This window comes from Phoxinus phoxinus (assembly GCF_949152265.1).
Source record: "Phoxinus phoxinus genome assembly, chromosome: 17".
NCBI lineage: Eukaryota > Metazoa > Chordata > Actinopteri > Cypriniformes > Leuciscidae > Phoxinus > Phoxinus phoxinus.
In genome coordinates, this window is record NC_136892.1 from 15768383 (window position 1) to 15790337 (window position 21955).

At 39.1% G+C, this 21955-nt stretch overlaps 1 protein-coding gene across 12 annotated transcripts in view; it reads left to right on the plus strand.

The window, feature by feature from the left end:
• nrg2a (neuregulin 2a) overlaps positions 1–11718 on the plus strand; it is an 88588-nt gene extending 76870 nt beyond the window's left edge. For 7 of the 12 annotated variants that reach the window (XM_079586820.1, XM_079586821.1, XM_079586823.1 and 4 more), the window contains 4 exons: positions 1571–1673; positions 2729–2852; positions 2950–3077; positions 8242–11718. In XM_079586820.1, the coding sequence (XP_079442946.1) occupies positions 1571–1673; positions 2729–2852; positions 2950–3077; positions 8242–8893 (1007 nt within the window). In that variant the 3' untranslated portion in view covers positions 8894–11718. Of the gene's footprint in view, positions 1–1570; positions 1674–2716; positions 2853–2949; positions 3078–8241 lie in introns of all 12 variants that reach the window. The other 5 variants (XM_079586815.1, XM_079586819.1, XM_079586822.1 and 2 more) reach the window with 1 other exon arrangement.
• The last annotated feature ends 10237 nt before the right edge of the window (positions 11719–21955 follow it).

Genomic DNA, 21955 nt, shown 5'->3' on the forward strand with positions numbered 1-21955 from the left:
CGTCTGTTCTTTGCTTACAAAAACAGCCTCTGTTTTTCCTTGAAAATGATCCATTTTATGGTACGTGTAAACTGGGCCCTCTATGAAGTCACGTTGTGTTTAAATCACATCCTTAACTCTGTTCCTACTAGCACAGATGAGGCCCTTCAGAAATAATGTTCCCCTTCTCGCTCTGAGCGAACGACAGCTGGATCATTTCATTATCGATTATGAAATATTTCTCCCCTAACTAGCCCCCGTCCCTCTCGGACACACATTCTCTTCCTTTTGGACGGTCTGTGAGACCAAACCAAGGCCCATTTCCAAGGGAAAAAGCAGAAGGCTGTGGTTTTGATATTTGAAAAACGTCCTTTTGAATTGTACCAAACATTCAGTGTGTTTGATAAGAAGTTATGCTCGATTTACAGCATGTGTGGCATAATGTTGATTACCACCAAAAATAATTCGACTCATCCCTTGTTTTCTTTTTTCCCCCTTTTTTATTAAGGTTGCAGTGAGACACTTGCAATTGAATTAAATGGGGAGGATTTAAAAGCAGAAATGAGAGGCTTACGTTAATTCTGTAGTTAAAACACGTGTATTATTTAAGCTGAGAAACTGTTTAATTCATTTCTCTAGTCAGTTTATGGATTATGGCATGTTATCATGGCAACAAAGTGGTTAAGTAATTCATGAAATCAAAATCATGTAAACATGCATAATGTTTTGATCATGGTGAAAAAGTGAATATTTTAAGGTTAGAAAAATGTAATAAAACCCATTCAGTTGGTTTGCGAATGTCCTCATCATAGTTTTGCCTTTAAAAAAAAAAAAAAAAAATGTAAAAAAAATTGTGCTAATCAACATTATATCACAAATCCTGTCTAATAAGCTTAACTTGCACTGTATCCAAAATATGCCTTTAAAGCTGGCTAAGAATCCATGCTTTGATTGGTTATGAATACATAAACTATAACTGACCAAGCCAAACAAAGACCCTGATGATTATATCTGAGCCTCCACGCATTCACCTCTTAAACCAATTTGCCCTGTACATTCATCCACATTTCAATTGTCCTCTTGAAATGCTTTTTGAGCTTGTAAATTGAGCTGAATTACGATGCCCCCCAGTGGAGGAAGGCATCCATGGACTCTCAGAAATCATCAGTGCCCATTGGGAGATTGTTCAGACAGCCCGTTTCCCTCACGTCCGCGATAATGATACGCATTATTCCTCGCGCAAGCAGTTTCCACTGCTGAGCTGGTCCATTAGAGCCCGTGTTGAGGCCTGAGCCTCGTTCCCATCTCATGATTAATCCTCATATCCACGCAGTTAATGAGAGCGTACGGGATCTGAGTCATGCTAAATGCCCGATAGGAAGAACATGTTAATCCGGGCTGTACATGATATATCTCAGACACTATGAAATGAAAGAGGACCGCCGCAGCAGTGGGGACTGTTTACGAGAGAGTTTAGAACCAGTTGTAGTTTTAAATGAGACTGATGGTTGTTCTCTGGTTTTGTTGTGTTGTGTGTGTGTGCGTGCGTGCGTGTGTGTGTGTGTGTGTGTGTGTGTGTGACAATGTGCAGAGGCAGAGGAGCTCTATCAGAAGAGAGTCCTGACAATCACCGGCATCTGTGTGGCTCTTTTGGTGGTGGGCATAGTCTGTGTGGTGGCCTACTGCAAAACCAAGTAAGTATGAGGTCGAAAAACAACGATTTAAACTTAGTTTAGAAGTTAAATGATACGTGTTTTACTGTAGCAGTGATAAGAAAAAAATTGTACTCAAACAGATTTTTTTTTTTTTTTCAAAATGTATCCATTTCAGTTGTATGACAAATTTCTATCAACACTGAAATCAGATATTATTCAAGTACTTCATTAAAATCGACTACAAGTATAGTCGGTAAGTAACATGCTCTCCGAGGTTGCATTTATTTGATGTAAAAACATAGGTAAAAACAGAAATAGTGTGAAACGATATTACGCGTCATTCCTCCAGTCTTCAGTGTCACATGATCCTTCAGAAATCATTATAATATGCTGATTTGCTGCTCAACAAACATTTCTTATTATTATCAAGCTTGAAAACGGTCGTGATGCTTAGTATTTTTTTGGAAACTGCGATGAATGGAAACAGGATTCTTTTTTTATAAATATAAAGTTCAAAAGAACATCAATTATTTTAAAACATTTTTTTAGTATTATGAATGTCTTTACTGACATTTAAAATCAATGTAATACATCCTTGCTGCATTAAGCTATTCATTTACTGACCGCAATTTTTTTTTTTACCGTATTTTATTAAAGTAAAATGCCAAAAAAAGTAAAAAAGTTTGGTATTAAACTACATTTGCTTTGGCATTAATTTAACAAATTTTTATAGAAAGTTAAACATGTTTAAGTAGATATATTTTACATAACATTATAAAATATCAGTTCAAGTGGAATTTTTTCAGCATTTTTTAAACTTTAAAAAAAAAGAAAACGGTCTGGCATCATTTGTTTGCAGATGCCAATAGGTTTAATATTGTATTATCGAATGAAATCACATTTTTAAGTGTGGCTTCAGTGGTTTCAATACATTTTGCCGCCATTATACAGTAAATTAATTAACTTCGCTTATAATCAGCACTAAATCTAGCAGCGGCGTTGAGCGTAGTGAGCTTTTAAATGTGACGTGATGGTTGTGATTCTGGGCCGATGTGTGAGAGAGTGACACTGCCTCACTGTAGCCTCCCCCCCAGGAAACAGAGGAAGAAGATGCACAATCATCTGAGGCAGAACCTTTATGTGGATCATCCCAACCGAAACCTGGCCAACGGACCCAATCACCCAGGCCCAGGTCCTGAGGAGATACCCATGGTAGATGTACGTCACTCCTCTTAATAAATGTGATTGGTTATGATGTAGTATCTTCTGTCGGTAACAATAGGGCTCTTTTTTTTTTCTTCTTTCTCAATCGCAGTATATCTCCAAAAATGTACCGGCAACTGAGAGAGTCATTAGACACGGAGCAGAGGCACCTTTTCCTGGCAGCCGGCAGTCTTCCAGATCCCACAACTCCTCCACCCGGGCTCATTCCTCCACTCACAGGTACACTCCTGACAACGTGGCATGTTTGACCAGAAATGAGCAGAGGATTTGTGTGTGGAATCATCATAGCCAGGGGTCATGGCCCATGTCATACGTCTGCTTTCATCGCATTCAGCATTTGTTTTTTTTGTTTTTTTTCTTTCCTTTCACCCGCTAGGTGTGGAATCCGAGTCAGGCAGCCATTATTCACCCCTTTTAGAATCAAGTCACAGGTGTGAGTGAGTGAGTGCAGAGAAACTCAGAGGTTATACACCATGATCACCTCGCAGGGATTCGACTTCACGCTTTTCACTCAAACTGATTCTCACACACATATGGGTTAAACCAGTGGTTCTCGGTTTGTTCTGTCATGACTCCTTTGAAACAAAAACAACCTTTGTGTGCCCCCAACATTTTCACTTTCCGTTATCAATCAGCCGTATTGTTGCAAGATATTGTTGCCAAATGTATACTTGTTGTATATATATGTCATTATACTTTGAATAATGAATTGCCTGAAACTTTAAAAAAAAGAATGAAATTATCATCACTGGATATACATTAACTTTTATAAAGTTTGTGTTACCTTTCGCCACAACTTATTCACCCCCCTTGTTTTCTTCATTAACTGAAACATTTTTGTTCATTGAAATAAATCTCAATATTACAAAAAAATTAAACTAAAATTAAAATATAAAAATACAAGCTAGTCAAATTATTTGTATAAAAACTATAATAGTATATATAAAAAAATAAAAAAATAACACCGATTTGGTGTCGTTCCAATTCGTATTTCCATCTGTGGAACACCAACTTAGACGAAACATGAGAGGATTGTGATTGACTGTCCACCTCTAAAAAGCTCATGAAAGTAGTTCATATGACCGAGTTCATATGAGTCGCTATATTCAGAGTCTTGAAGACAAAGGAAATCTAAGAACTAGCCTCCCGTCCCCCCACACTGTGAGAACCACTGGGTTAAGCATCTTGTGTGCTTTTTCTGTTCTGCTTTCTTTCCTTCCCTTTTCTTTCATTCTTTTTCTCTCTTTCTGTCTTTCTCAGACATGAAGGGAGAACGTGGAGTCTGGAGCGAACAGACAGCGTCCTCTCCGACTGTCCTTCCGACATGATGTCGTCCTCAGTGGGGACCAGTAAATGCAACAGTCCTGCGTGCATGGAGGCTCGGGCCAGACGTGCCGCACACTGTGGCTTTACTGAGCCCCACCGGCCGGCCCTGCAGTACGGCGACTCTTTCGACTCGCTTGGGGACTCTCCGCATAGCGACAGGTGCGCAGGAGCACCTCCTCTCTGCAGCCATGGCACTGAGAACCATTTTAGTGTGTGCAGTAAGACTCATCTGCATTTCAGTGCGTAGTCTCCTTTACTGCGGGAGATTGGCACGGGTGGCGTGAAAGATTCAATAGCAAATTTCACAGCATGTACCATCAGGGTTTGGGTCGTTTGGAAGGGTTTGGTGTGGTCTAATATAATTTAATTAATTAATATAATTTGATAAATGTTGATAAATAAAAGAAAGCTAGTGAGCTAACTATAATAAAAAGAATCTAAACAAGAATATATAAATATGTAATCAAGTATAATTACATATTTATATAAAAATGTTTGTATATATATATATACATATACACATATATGTCGATACAAATTTAATATTTTATTATATATATAATGAAATGTATGTGTGTGTGTATATATATATATATATATATATATATATATATATATATAACTATATATATATATATATGAATATAACATTTTAAGATTATATATAGAGACATATACGGTATATATCACATTTTAATATTATATATATACATTTCATTAGCCTATATATAAGGTAATATTACAATTTTATATATATATAAAAAAATAAATATAATTATTTAAATATGTAATTATACTTTATTACATATATTATATATTCTAATATATACTGTATTAACTACATAATATATTTTTCTTGTTTAGAATTTTTATTATAGTTATCTTACTACCTTATATATATATATATATATATATATATATCATTCATTTTACATTTATAATATACAATATAAAAATATATTTTAATTAGACATTTTAATTATTATAAATAAAGTATATATTTTTTATCATATAAATATATTTTTACAAATATAACATCAATAAACATCCACATATTTAGTTTCTTGTGCTGCGTCAGCCACTAGCGCATCTGATCCTCTCGATAAGAAAGCTGACCCCTCAAAACTCACTATACAAATCACACACTGCGTACCATGACGAATATAATAGTAAAATTCATTGCGCGATCGTGCAGATGCTCTGGCCCAGCTGAGAATGTCAGAGAGGGAGTCAGGGTCAAGCAAAGCTTCGCTGCTCCAGATACGCAGTATTTGTATCAAGGCAGAGAGAATCTAGCCCACGGCCAGCTGTATTTACAGTTATCTCTCGCCTGCGAAACGCCCACACCACCATGTAAGGGCCAAAACAGGAGAATTTATACCGTGAGGGGTTCATTAAGTCAACAAGAGCCGAACAACACATTATCTCAGGGGTGAAACAGGTCTCTGGTGTTCTGCTCTGCACTATTTCCCTCTCTACCTTCTCTCCTCCTCTGCAGCTGACTGAGCTGTTGTGCATACGGCTATCTGCCCTCAGGCTCAGCGTTAATTTATCTGCTCCAGTTTGACTGTGGCCTCCACTCTCAAGGCACGCTCACTTTAACTCACACAGCACAGGCCAAAGGAACAAACGCAGATAGACACTTTTTTTCCCTTTTTTTTCTGTCAAAGGCGTCAGGGAAAATAAGCCGCTTACATGATTAAGGGTAGCATGATGCACGCTAACGGAAGGGAACTTGTAGGGCAAGCTTTGTCATCCATCTGGTGGCGTGCTGCAGTAACAATGCTTAGCCTAGACTGGGAGGTTTGACGTGGCCTCATTTGTTACTGTAGCACGCATGTCTGCTGTCGTTTGCTATTGAGCTTTCAGCCGCCGAGTCTTAGTGTGCATACTATCATTTTTTTGTGCCATAGCAAGGTGGGCGTAAATTGATGCAATTCTGCAAAAATACAAGACAGGAGCACTGCGAATGAGCAGCTAACACAGAACAGGGATCCCACATCTTTAGATGAGTGAATTGTCCATGTTGTTCACAGTGCAGTAAGAATTTGAATCATTTTAGAGAGGTTGCACTCAAAAAGCAATATATATTCAGAAATTCCCATCATTTTTTAGGATTTAATGAATTTCATGATTTTTCCAGACTATTAAAAATCGAGGTTTTCAATGACCGTGAGAACTCTGAAAGAGGTTCTGAACCTTGAGTTTGCCCAATGGGGTCAGGCACAGGAGATTTCTGTGAATATAACATATAACTTATTTGTGATTTTTAATGTTGTTAGCATACGTTTAAATAGTCAACAATAAAACCTACTGAATATATTATTTTGTGCTTACTATTATTAAATGGTAAATGGTAATAATACGGATATTAAATGTATGGAGCCCCGCACATGACATCCGGACCAAAATATATGTATATCGTGGGCACAAATTAAGTGTTGTAATAATACTATTTACATGATTTTTTAAGAATACAATACTTTTTATTCAGCATGGATGCATTAAATTGATCAAAAGTGACAGTTAAGACTTTTTCACTGTTACAAAATATTTATATTTCAAATAAATGCTATTCATCGAAGAAGCTTGCAAAAATTCATCATGGTTTCCACAAAAATATTAAGCAGCAAATTAAGGTTTTCAACTTTAATAATAATAAATGTTTCTTTAGCACCAAATTAGCATATTATAATGATTTCTGAAGGATCATGTGACACTGAAGAATGGAGTAATAATGCTGAAAATTCAGCTTTGCTGTCACAGGTATAAATGACATTTTAAAATATATAAATATCAAATTGTAATAATATTGCTATTTTACTGTATTTTTTATCACATAAATGCAGCCTTAGTGAGCATAAGAAAAATCTTATATACTGTGTATATTATTTATAGATCCAACTTAGATATACAGCAGAGATAAAATGCTATATATAGATAGTAGGGGTGTAACGGTACGTGTATTCGTACCGGACCGTTTCGGTACAGCACTTTCGGTACGGTGCACATGTGTACCGAATGCAATCATACACGTAAATTAGGCTAGTTTTGTGTGCGGAACATAGGTCAATTCCGAGTTTCCACACGAACATATTAAGTGTCGGAAGTCTCCGCGTTGCACTGATTAATCGTTTTTGTGATTCAAATACATGTAAAATAGTACCATTACATCTGTCTTCCTGTGTGCGGAAATTTGTTTATGTTGCTGTGACAACGAAACACGTGCACACGCGCCTGTGTTAAGAGCGCTTGTAGCTCCGTGCGCGCTGATGCACTCATCTGTGGACATTTCTGAATGCCTTTCTGTTAAAAGCGGGCTTTCCACACAAACAAACGTACATGTGTCATTAGTATGAGAAAAAAAATAGAATTTTAACTCGGGTCGGGCTCGGACATAAATATCGCATAAATAAAGATCACCACATACACGGCACGCTCGCTTTAGCCCAGCCTCTCGCTAGCGTCATGACTCATGGCCAATATTGGTTTGAGAGTATTTTATTTAGTGGAGAACTTTGCAGCAGTATTTTATTTCTTATTCTTTTTTATTTTATATATTTTCTATTTATTAGCCTATATTTTATTAAAAAAGTGTGTTTAAAAAAGTGTAAACAAATTGTTAAAAAAAAGTTTATAGTAAACAACCAGCAGTTTAATGTTCTGCATTTCTTTCCCTTACTGTACCGAAAATGAACCGAACCGTGACTTTAAAACCGAGGTACGTACCGAACCGTGATTTTTGCGTACCGTTACACCCCTAATAGATAGTGATTTGCTATTTGTGAGATCCTAAAGTTTAATTCTGTTTGGGTGAATCAGACCTGTAAAAAAAAAAAAAATGGAGAACCGCTGAATGCAACTTCTTTCTCGGTGGTGGGTCCCTTTGCTGTTATCTGTACTTAAAACCATTGACTGATGTCCATATCTGTTCCACACAACCTTCTTTTCTCCCGCTCTTCTTCCTCTTCCTCTCTCTCTCTCTCTCTCTCTCTCTCTCTCTCTCTCTCTCTCTCTCTCTCTCTCTCTCTCTCTCTCTCTGTGTCTCTCCCCACAGGTACGTGTCAGCGCTGACCACGCCGGCTCGCCTGTCTCCCGTGGACTTCCATTACTCACTGCCCCCGCAGGTGCCTACCTTCCAGATCACGTCTCCCAACGCCAGCCACGCCATGTCTCTGCCCCCCGCCGCGCACGCTCCCTACCCGCCGGAGGAGGACCAGCCGCTGCTGCGGCGCTACCAGGTGCCACTGCACGAGGCACGGGGCCACGAGCCCTACCGGCAGCAGCAGCGCGGCAGCTACCTGCGGGACAGCACGGGCAGCCTTCCCTCCAGCCCCTACCGGCTGGCTCAGGAGGAAGAGTACGAAAGCACCCAGGAGTACCTCTCCTCCATGGAGCAACCAAAGAGAAGCAGTCGCCGCTGGCACAAGTCCAGACTCAATGGCCACGTGGCGCCACGCGGCTACCAACCGTCCCGGGACTTGGGCTCACGCACCTGCCTGTCGGACAGTGATTCGGAGGAGGAGGAAGGTGAGAGCACGCCCTTCCTCAGTATGCAGAATATGAACGCCGCCGAGCCCTCCGCCCTCTACAGGCCCGTGCCCGACACACGGACTTCTCACGCCCAGAGCGGGCGGCACGGGCCACGTGCCAACACACAGACCAGACTGACGCACTCGCGCCCCAAACTGGACAATGCACCCCACTAGAGAGACCACCACCTATCCACAAACAAACCGATCTACTATAGACATGCACCTATAAGAAATATTTTTATTTTATATAACTGACAGATATTATAAACAAATGAAATATTTATTTTCATTTTAGCAAAAGTTGTCTACTAGTTAACAGCAAAGACTTTTTTTATAGGGAAAACTCTATTTATATGTACATTTTGATTTACAGCATAAAAAGATGTGCCAATTTTTTCACAACTTAAAAAAAAAAATAGAGTAATATTGTGGTGCCTTTTGCTGTATGCTGATGCCAGAGGGCCAGTGGAGTTTTTTGTAGCCTTTCTTATACGGACGCCTCATTTTTTATACTCGTTTACTCTTTTGTTGTCTCTTTTTGGCCTTTTTTTTTTCTTTCCTTTCCTTTCAAGGTTGTGTTTTTTGGGAGCTGACCCCCATTTGAACTGTGACATCCCCCCTCCACCGTCATGCAATATAAACCACTCTAACATAAGGTGTATGTTTACATGAATTTGATCCACAGAGATGTGTTTATGATCATGTTGCTTTGCCAACAGGAAATCAATGACAAATGCAACCGGGGGTTCGGAAAAAAGTAGTGTGTGTGCGCGTGTGTGTGAATGTGAGCGACCAAAAGCGAGAGGCCTCGGAATGACTGTGGCTCTGAGAAATATGCTGCTGTTGTCTTGAGTTACACATGTGGGCAACTGATGTCGTCTTACAGATGCACTGCCTTGATTTGCTTTGCATCCCTACAGGGTAAGGTTTGTCACACGGGAGCCTTCTTTTTCCAAAGGGGATTGGGGTTAAATCTGTGAGTGGGCCGTGGGCCGGGCTGTCAGTGCTAATAGCTTTTGACAGATAACAAAGAAATAAAGAACATATAGTCTCTCCCACTCAGCCCACTTTCCCGTCACTCAGTCGAGTAGCCCTCATTATCAGCACATCCATCCGGTTAGAGTGGCCAGCGGGAGAGATAGACGGGAGGAATGGAAGGCCTCACAGCGTCTCAGGACTTCATTCCACTCCACATCTTCATCTAGCGCAGGACTGAAGAGAGACTGACACCAGACTGACGGATGCGTCCCCTCCATCGTTTGGTCCTGGTACATTGGGACAGCAAGAGTAAAGGGGCTGTTCACACAAGACACGTTCTTGTGCTATTTTTACATTTTTGCTTTGTTTGAGGCAGTCCATTCGACATCAGATGTGGGATATTCCTACTTTATATTTCCGACTTGTGATCATAAATGCCCAACCCTTGAAAATATTATGTATAAAGAAACAGATTGCAATTTTGGAAATGTATACATGTGCACTTATTCTAAATAATAGAATAAGCAATGTATGTATATGTGTGTGTATGTATATGTATGTGTATATATATATATATACACACACACACATAGTTTAAATTTTTTGACGTAGTGTCAAGTTTAGTAGAGTGGATCAGTATCAGTTAAAAATTAAAATAATGGACCAATCAAATTAATCTAGGGGTGGGATAAACATATTTACATTTCGCAACAATGGGTTGGGTTATGAGACTTGTTTAATTCTGTGCAGCATTTAGCTGTTTTTTTTATTTTTTTTATATATATATTAGAATGTGTCCTGTGTGAACAACCCTGAGACATTTCTGTGCAGAACACACAATCATGTACACACACAAACACAGTCTCAAATGACAAGACAAATAGCTGTGAAAATTATTAGGGGTCATTAAAATGCCAAAATATGCAAACTTTATATTCTACTTGCGTTCCAATGCATTTCATTTTTAGTGTGTAATGTTGAGGCTGTTTTTTTACCTTTGTTTTTTTAACTTCAGGTCAGTTTTTTTTCATTAGGTCCATATATTTCATAATTATTTATTTTATATTCACAGTTACTCTAAGACACCAAATAGTGCAGGTTGTTGTAATTATTATTTGATCATTATTTTTCATATGCAACTCCATGTCCATTTTAAAGCACTCATTGGGCCCAAACCAAACCAGAAACAGCTGCACTGACTGACTCTGTTTGGATGGAAACACTCCTACATTAACATCCAGTCAGTGTCGATAAGCCTGAGATGAAGTGTACTAAAATCAGCTGTTTTTAACTCTTCACCTTCTACAAAGAGCGTCCACAGTCAGCATCAGCTTTCCACCTCATTGAGAAGATGTAAAGAATAATATAGAGTTGAGGGAGCTGAAGTTCATTGGGTTAGGAACAGAAAATTGACACCAAATAACAGAGGAAGATTATAACTAGACAGATACGTGCTAAATACGTTTTCGTGCACTTCTTCCAAAAGAGATGAGTTGTGATTATTTTGGTAAAGAAAAAACATATACAAGTTAAGTCTTGATAAAAGGGGTTTAATGCTGTATTATGACAGCACAACGGAATATCATGTTTTCTTATGTTAAATGAAGGGATGTTTTGTTTGAAGTTCGAGCAGAAATACTTTAGATCCCCTACCTTTCTTCCTTACATTTTGGGTCTTATTTGTATGTTTGGGGAAATGCCAAAAAAGACAGTGCTCTAGTTAGTTTAATGTGATATCTCTACTCAATCTCTTGACGGTTATGTCCTGCCAGTTTATTTCTACCTTTTTCGTTTCCCCCGCTTGAAACGTCTAAACACCTCCTCACCTCTGCATGTCCTTGTGGTCAAGGTTAGATGGGTGCATGGTACAAGCAGCAGATGATTTGTTTTCCTCAAGTCAGTGGAAGTGTATTTTTTTTAACATTCAGCAATAAAAAAAGGAATCTTTTCCCCCACCATGTCCATTCTTGGAAAATGCTAGAGGATTTTAAAAAGTGAGACAAACACGCGCGACTGTCATAGATTGTAAAAAAAAAAAAAAATGAAAACACCTGTTCATATGAGAAAATAAATATTTCTTGGTATTATTTTGGCACATGCCCATATCTGACCTCTTGTCTGTCTCGTCTGTTCATGGTCATTTTGCCTGTCACTAAATTATGATTGAGTATTGCTCTACCTAGGCATGGAATGATGCGATATCAGCCACATATAGAAGGCGAGTGCCTGTTGTCCAAGTGGTCCTGCAGAAAAGATAAAATGACCGACAAATGGCAAGTCACTGAGTCCTCATTATGTGTCTCGCACCAATCCACAAACATCTTCCTTTTTTATGAGCATACAGGCACCTGTTAGAAGGGACCCTAGTCTCTGCTATAGTATTCATCACCCTTTGTGACACATCTGGCTCAACTCCGCCTTCCTGAACTGGCTACAAATTAGCTGTACCATACTGGGATGCAGACGCCACTCTCCATGGACTACACCCTCACTGGAACCCCACAATTTAGGGCGACCGGGGACATAGAATGCCCGGATGGAGTCAAGATGTGCATCGGCCCACAAGAGGAGGCGCTCCGCCAGCCTCTTCAGCAGTCGAGACCGGACACCGCCTTGGTCAGTAATATAGAAGGTATTACTTCTACTGCCTCCTTGACAAGAAGCAAATGGATGTCTGTCCAGAGCACCACTGTCTCCTGGTCCGATATCGCTGATGCCCCCACACCAGCAAAGCAGGGTGGTCTGCTTGCAAACTGAAGCGTATAGCCTTTTTCTATCATACTCACCACCACCCAACGAGACACGGCTGGCAGAGTGTGCCACGCATCCACGAACAGCGAAAAGGCTCACCGCTCTGGGGTGGGGAGATGCTCTCGATTTCTTTGGAGTGAGAAATGTGACTTGTACCCAGCAGTTCACAGCTCTGAGGGTGGGGACTCACTTACATTGTTTGAGCTTGGAAGAGTGAGAGGAGGAAAAAGAGCACTGATATTGAGGCATGTTTGGTTTTTATTGTAGTTTTTATTACAGGGAATAACATATCATTCAAACACTCTACGCTGTCGCTAGTAACATGCAGGGGGACAGATGCACAGCCTCTCCAACATGCCACCTTCCCAAACATCTGCATGTCACTTGCAATGAGTAGCGCCTTCCTCCTCATGCTACACCTCTCAGGAACACGGCAGGGAACACGTCATGGTCCCATCTGCTTAGGAAAGTACCTCGACATCATGGGTCTCACCACTGGCTCAAGCTTTTTCCAAGGAGCTGAGGAAGCAGTGTTGGCGTATGGCCTTTGACTACTTTTGAGCCTCCAAGAACCTCTCAGAAAACGAGCCCAGGGCATCACCAAAGAGACCTTGGGGACTCACAGGGGACTCTAACTGAGCCATCTCATCTTTTCTAACAGAGCCATCCTTTCATCTTTTGTGCCATCCACAAGTGGCGGATCACAACCATCAAGCTTTCCATGCTGCAGCCCATAGCTTGGGCAGTCACCTTGGTATGCCAGAGAGCTGAGTCCTTAGACAAGCATAGATCCCTGAATACCTCCAGATCTGGAACTTTATCTTCTTGAGCAGCTTGGTCTGGAGCACTTGCAGCACCACCACCGTTGTATGAAGGGCGGACGCTGCCTGTCTTTCTGCGACAAAGACCTTCTCTGCTATGTTGGCCGTAGTCTGACGTGGCTTGAAAGGAATCAATGCCTTGGACCCGGGATGAAGGGCTGAGGTGGGCCGCAATGGCTTCCTCGACGGGCAGCAGCTTGGCATAGCCTCAGCGCTCAGCTTTGTGGACAGTTGAGAGAAGAGAAGTTCCTCCAGCATGGGCCTGGGCTGAATGGGGGGTCCACCATGACCGAGAGATCTCATCATGCACCTAAGGGTAAAAAGGTGCCGGTCACTTGGGGGCAGCAGCTCTGTGGCCCGTCTTTCTCCGAGGCCATTGTGGACGTTTTATCGTCATCCGAGGTACCAAATGAGATCAGCTTGTGGGCTTTGTTGGAGGGTTGAAGATTGTCTCTGCATAATAGAGCATAGACTCCAGGGGTCATGACACAAGTGGGCCAGCGTGAGGTCGCCTATAGAGCCTCAGCACCTGTTGCTGCTTCCTGTCCCATGGGTCGACTGTCATCTCCTCACAGTGCTGACAGCCGGGTCCATCAAGTGCCATCTCGGTGTGGGTGCAGCCCAGGCACAAGATGCATGCATGCCATGTCAGTATGCGAGTTGTATAGGTCCCCCGCACGCATTACATGCCTTCAGGGCCATCTTCCTCATCACCGGAACGCTGAAGGGGATCGGCAAAACAGAGGATCATCCTCTTGAAGGCATAGATCATTGGTGAGTCGTATTCTGATATCTAGAAGGAGAAAGATGTTGAGGTAGTGACGGTCCAGCACCGTCTTATATGGCAATAGCAGATGCTTCACCCATCGCACGAGCACTTCCCCTTAGCGTCAGCTACTGACACAATGTCAAGCGAAACAATCTCGAAAGGGAATCCCTGAGACTTAAGCATATCCACGAGAAACGCTTGAAGTTGCGCATGAAAACTGGAATGCTTTTTTCGGCAGTTGAAGCATCCAACCGTCAGATATTTCCTAATATTTACTGTTAATGGAAACGCTGTATGTCAGAATCTTGTTTCACACCATATTGTATTGAAAAAAATAATCTGAGCAGAAGCTATGATAATTTACATTACACAGTGACGTGCACATGAAAGTGTCTTGTGCAAAAGTGTTGTTTCAGAGGCTCTGTAAAAATGTTACGCTGTTACATACATTATTCCACTTATCTTTAACATAACAGCAGGCGCGGCCATTTTTACCTTGAGGTTTCCGGTGTCAGCCACTTCCACTTATTTTAGCTCTTCAAAAACAGTCATTTATGCTGCTTGAATTAGCAAGCTGATCTTTGTTTTCTTATTTTTAATTTGTTATAGTAATTGTAAACTGGTTTGTCACACAAATAGTTTAACCGGTACTGCGCTTTGTTATTCTTCTTGTTATTTACCTATAGCAGCTATTAAATTGGAAATTTCACACATTCACAGGAAATTTGCATTGAAAAATAAGGTGGATAAAGGCATACAACCATGTTTAGCATTTATATGAAAAGTTACAGTTTTTGTGGCTAGAGGAATTAAAGTCCACTAGAGGAGAATTTTATTTATGTGCACATTGCCCATGTCTGTGGGTGACTAGGGTGAAACAACATGCTTTATGGATTATTATAACCTGTGACATTACGGCATGGACACACGGAGGAGGCTGGTGTGAAGGTCAGGAGTGATTCTCTCACAACAGCTCGTACCTCCAGCTGCACACATCTGAGTTTCAGTGTCGAAGAGGCGATTTTTTTTGTGTCTTGTGAGACATTTCCAAGACATTCATCTGGGGCCCATCATCGCCAACACTTCGCTTTCCCCTCAATGACCCTGATCAACTCTCAGTTTTTATGTGTTTCTGCACTCTCTGGTCAATCCTGACATGCTTAAACATGAAACATATGCCTCACTATATTGTTGAGTAGCTGCCAAGTAAACTTGAACACACCAGTCCATGGTAACTTAATTGTAGGTGGACCGCAGCCTACCTGTTTTAAGTTTCACGCTTACAACTTTAAGAGGTCATTACTTGCCTGATTCTACACGGCAAATGCAGTAAAACAGGCTGAGTATGTTATCTCTAACCGTCATATGCAAGTATGTGGACCACTGTTACTACTAGAGCAATTAAGTATTACATTGTGTTTAATTGGTAGACTTGCTGAAAGACCATATTTTTACATTCTTAGTAATGTGAATTCTCACTTCAGTTTACAGTCAAAAACGTGCTAATGTCTTGGGACTATAATGTAAAAGAAAACAATGTCATTTAGAATTCACATCATACACCTCTAGTTTTTCTAATGCGAATAGCTGAATTTAATAGCTCGTTGCAGCTAGTATTTGGCAGGCTTCAAGAAAGTAATGTGTTACAGACAACTTGCAAATCATTTTTGTTGTGTGAATGCAGCAATTCAGATGATTTTGGCACCTGAAGTCCGCAGTTCCTGAGCACTTGTGGCCTGTTCACACGTGCATATTTTTCAGGAAAATTCAGCGCGATAAACATTTAAATTTTAATCCATGCATCTGTTCCAATCGATACGAACATTCACATAATGTCAATGCAACATGGAGGGGTTCTAACACTTTTTCCATCTCACTGCGAAGAAAACTGGCCAACCAATAAAATTTGCGCTTTTGGTTACATGTCCAGAGCCATTGCTTTTACATATAACTATGAATTGGTAAAACTACAGCTGTCTAATACTTTTTATAATACTTTTTATCTTATCATTGATCTGAACAGACTAATCGATGCAGATATAGCACAGCATTTTCTTGACAAACATTTGTCTTGGTGAGAACAAGCCTTTCCAATCTGGCTAAACTGGTCAAGCTGGTGCTTTATTTGGTGCAAAAGTTCTAGTCAACCATATCATAAGAATATGAGTTGGCTATTTCATATTCATTCATTTGATCTGAATAAAAACAAATGATTTGTAGATAAAACGTCACAATCACTAAATCCAATCCTCAACATGGCATTAGATTGTACGAAAACATATTAATTTCGCCACCAATGCACCAAATATACGAATTGTCATGAGAGAGTTTGGTTTTAGTGCATTCTGAACACTGGAAAAACTGAGTGATGTATATTGACTGGAGGAAATATATTACCTTGTTTCTGGAGCCAAAGGCAGTTATCAGATTTTATACATATCTGTCTTTCCTCCGTCATGGAAGCAACAACGTTGAAAATCTGGTTATATGTCCTTGGGAATGTCTCTCACTACCTGAATGGGCAGTGAATCATTGAAATAGACTGTTGTTGCCATGGGCTCCATTCTTTATTCGTTCACGTCAGGAAAAAAGTATTAATCACGGTGATAAACGGACTGCCTCTGAGTTCAGAGATGTGGTTCCCCCATTTCAAGGGAAGTTTCATATGATGTCTAATCATTTAAAGGAGTGAAAGAACATCCTGTGCATGTTTGGGGCGGCTGTTGTCTCCTCTCTGGTGAGCTCCAATTTTAAGATGAAGGTGTGGAAAAGGGAATATTAGTCTCTAGATGATAACCTGATACGAGGCGTTTGGGTCATAAACTCTCCAAATGTTGCTTAACCTTCAAATGTGCTAATCGCTTCCCACATGATTTGGCATCATTGTCTGTTCCCATCTCGCCAAATGCCGGATAGCCAAAGGATGATCTCATTAATTTCGGATACGGCATCAAACCATTTCAGACACATTAATTGGGAAATGTACTTCACAAATGGTGATGCAATGTAGGAGTTGAGGAATGTGCTTAGATTTAATTTACGACTTTATAATGAGAACAAACTGAATGAACGCTACAATGTCATTGTAGTTTAGCGGGATATTTATCCCGTTGCAAGAGGCTGTGAAATTAAATGAAACCTAAAATTAAATCAAACATTTTACATCATTACATTACAGTGTTTTGTAAAATGAGCATACAAACATTCATGATCAATCTGCTAGTAAAACAAATGTGTCACTGCTCAAAGAAAAAAAAAACAGCTTAATCCAGCTTAAGTTGGTTTTCAGGTTTTACCATGCTGCAAATTCCATTATGAAAAAAAAGTGCACTTAATTGTATTGAATGTGCATTTCTAATGTCCCTAAAATATTAAAAGTTCATAAAAAAACTCTACTTGCAAATAGTTAGATAACAATATAAAAGGCCACTTAAGTTTAAGTTGAGTATGCTTTCATTACTGTTTTTTAACACTTAAAATAAGTGCATTTTGAATGCTTGTTTTAAGTTTTTGCCATGCTTTTAAGAAGTACACATGTGTTGACTTCCATAGTAAGTACATAGCACTTAAAAGTTTACTTCTTTTTCACAAGGGTGGTCTCCCCGCCTGGTGTCCAGAACCCTTTACAACCATAAAATAGATCAGCATAACCAGCTAAGCCCACCAAACCTGCTTAGGCTGGTTTGAACTTTTTTCTCTATGAATACAAGATCCTACTATATTTGCATGCAATCTGCACCACTACTATGTGGATGTATAAATATTTCCATGAGCTAAGGCTTTCAAAACCTGAAAACTTGATACTATCGATCCACAGCTGGAAATGCGAAGTTAACGTGACTAGACTTGACATGGAAAAAGAAATGAAGAAAACATCCAATTACATCAAATGAGGAAATGCTCCACAAGAAAATAAATACTCTAAACTGAAAGCATGTTAATGTTACAACAGGCACAGGCATGATGCTTCCACAACAGACTGAGGTCAACAAAATCTGTGAACCGAACCTGCCAACTTCTTTCTAACCTGAGCTCAGAATAACAAGACAGAGCTCAGTGCGTGTGAAGAACCAGGCGTCTCGCAAAGACCACACACATCCTTTCCTCCTATCCACTCCTATTGGCTAAAGAGGATCTGGGTCAATCACATGACACTTGTTTTTGTCTGGATCTATTTATTAAAAAATATATTGCATAAAAAAGTAATATATTGCAAACACCTGTTATTTGATAAGCATTCTATAATTTGTAGGTGGCTGGCTGGTATTAAACTCTTGAAAAGAAAACTATTAAATAGTTTGGCACCATGTTTTATTATTATTTCTGAAGGGGGAAAATATTTAATATGGTAACACTTTACAAGGTTCATTAGTTATAATTAGTTAATGTAATAACATGAACAAACAATGAGCGTATTCATTCATCTTTGTAGTTAATACAAATACAACTGTTCATTGTTAGTTCATGTTAGTTCACAGTGCACTAATGTTAGCAAATACAACCTTTGATTTTAATAACGTATTAGTAAATGTTGAAATTAATATTAACTAAGATTAATAAAAGATTAGTTAATTCTTAGTTCATGTTTACTAAGGTAAACTAATGTTTAACTAATGAACCTTACTGTAAAGTACCAATACAACATATATCAGATAAATTGACTTTATATGACAATAGGTTGTAAAATGTCATGTAATGCGACTCCCCAAAAATGCAATGATATTGAAGAATTAATAATTCATGATATTCACTTTTTTTGTTGTTGAAAATATTGATGAAAATGTGTACATCTGAAATATTTAACTTTATACTTTTAACTTTTATTGAAAATGGTATAACGTTTTGTTTTTTCAAAACCTATTAAAACAACATGAAGACTACTTTTCCAAGGACTTGTAACTATGTTTAAACTAGATTTTCAAAAGTGTTTCCCTTTCTTTATCATGCATGGGCTCTATTGTTAGTCATCGACACATCTTCTAAAAACCATCAGATCCTGAGAAGCAGGTGTGTCTCTGAGATCAATCTTCTGCTGAGACAGCTGGAATCTTCAAGAGTTTTTAATAAACACCACTTTCCCACCAAGTTCAAGAAGTGCTTGTTAATTACATACCGTACGCTTTCCCACACATGAACTGTCATAATCACGCTCTCTGATTGCAAGGCAAAGAAAACATGACAGGATGATGCATGTTTCCACGTAAAAAACCCTAATGGCCATTAGTGGATGACGACGTGAGGGAAGGTTTACTATCTCTACATGTTAAATTGCCTGTGTCTGCACTCCAAACAGAACACAGATGCTGCATATGAAAGTAAAATTCGTCTGTGTATAGTAGCTGCAAGTTTTGAAGCGTGATCTACTGATCTTCGAAATCTTAAGACGCTTCACACGATCTGCTTCAACAAGTCAACATTTCTCGCATCGTTTTCCATTGATTCATGGCAGCGCGTGATGAATACAGTGATAGAGTGTGGCAGAGGGTGCTTATGAAAAAGTGATGTGCAGCATGTTCACATGTGTCTCTGTGATGAAGCAATGCACAAATCAATCACTCAAATGAACAGGCTATTTCAACACTTGAGCAAAAAACCCGGCCAAATGCAGCAAAACTGTCATCTACATCATCCTGCACACTAAATATTCTGGGTTATCCATAGTGAAGCGTGATTTGTGCACCACTTGGGCAACCAGAACTGCAGAAATACGTTTTTTTCCTTAAAACACAGCCTTCTCCATTGGTGAGAAAAACTGATAGTTCCTCTCCAAACTCATTCCATTTGTATTATTTCTGTGAGAATTACAGAAAGTGATATACAACTATCCATAGCCCATTTTATAAAGGAGCATGGCCCTGTTAGCCACTGCTGGTTGATGCCGTAAATACATTTTATGATGCAAAAAGCATTAATCTCCACTGAGGGCCACGTAAAACTAGACATGTATTCTGATCAAATGTTTTTTTGCAAGCAACACAGAAATAGTAAAAATGTCATTATATAGATGTTTTAACGGTGACCATTTTTTATATGCTCTACATGTGATCAGTTGACTTAACTTAAAAAAGTGAGGAAAAGCACATTGACTTAAAATGATCAAGTAAATAAACTTCATGCGCAATTGAAAAAAATTATTATGTGGAATTGTCAAGTTCACATCATTTTAAGGCAACGGGTTTCCTCAGATTTTTCAACTGATCACTTTTTACAATGTAAAAAAAATCAAATATTGAATTTTCTCCCTGTCTTCTGCCTTTCACACCATAGGATAACCGCAAATGAATCATTTGGAACTGTGGTGCCAAAAAAACAAATTATAAAAATTTAGACAGTTTTACGACTCAAGTATTATTTTAATCAAAGAAGTGCTTTAGAGATAGTTCACCTTTTTTTTTTTTTTTCATTTTTGGGTTAACTATTCCTTTAATAAAATGTTTTTAATAAATACAAACTGCACATTTCTGCTTTTTAAACCATCACTGTCACAGATTTTAATAAAGATACAGGGGTAACTGAGGGGATATAACAACCAGATGAAAGGTCCAGAACTGATGACTCCTTAGTGGACGCTCTGCCAATGATCTCACTCAAAGAGAGCACATAGTGAACTTAAGAGGTCAACCGCGTAAAGAGTGAGGTGTTTATTGCAATTTCAAAGGTCCATGATAATAAAATGGTACATATGAAATAATATGTGTGAGATGTATGTCCTAAATCAGTTCAAATCACCAGTTCCAGCCTCAAAGCCCTGAATATAAGCCTTTGATCGTGGCAAAAAGTCAGATAAACTGTAATTACAGGCCATTTAATGCGAAAGATTGAAGGAATTATGTTCAATTTACTATATGTTTATTCTTGAACCAAACAATAAGTAACTGTCTTCGTCTTCTGTAATCAAAGAAGCCACATCGCGAGTCATATGAGTCGCATGGGTCTCCTGACAGATGAGCCATGTTTGTCGTACTTTGACTGCAGTAAAAAAGTAATCAAAACCTAATCCAGACTGTATAAATCTGTATGTCAAAGGGAAAGGTGTGTGCATGAGAACACGAGAACTCTCTAAATGAAGCACTTAAACCATAAATGTTTCCTTTGATGTGGCCTTGTTCAGTCACAAATGTGTTCAACATGCAGAGGCTTGATTCTAATAGGCTACTTACCGCAGATGGACAGTCAGAACGGTATTTACATTGGAAGGGGAATTGCACGAGTGTTTAAATTACATTAGGACGCAATAAGTGTTGGTTTTTTTATACGTTCAATAGGCATCACAAACCCTAAAGGGATTACCCCACTGAACTCATATACAGCTGCCATTGACAGAGGCGATTGCGAGGAAATATCAGACTGCTGAATTCTGCAACTGACCAATCAGATTTAAGTATTTCAGAAAGCCATGTCAACCTGCTTAGGCTTTTTTAAAATGGCTTTTCAGCAGATGTAGAACATATATGACTTTTTAGAAAGCTATAATCATCAGATTCTGTCAAATTGACAGTTTTCTGCCAAGTGCAACAACTTATTTTACGGTTTTAATATCATCTTGTTTTTCTCTATAGATTGTTATATGACTAGCACATGCACTTGAACATTGACCTGTGGCAAGCAAATCTGAGGTCATAATATGCTGAGTTTTCAAAATGTGACTTAGGGGATTTTTTTTTTTTTTTTACTCCAGGCCAGGTTTTCCACACGCACCCATTATCTACAGTGACACCTGACAGTATTTCCTATTATTGGAACTTCATAAACATCCTATCTTCCTTCTGTTTTGCACTTACTAAATGATTATTTCAACTAATACATAAAATTAAGCTTGTATCGCCTCTAAGACCTTTAGTGAACTGGATCACTGACCCAATACCCAAAAGGCCCAATATGGGTGAGTATAAAACATGGAGCGATGATCCGGATTCA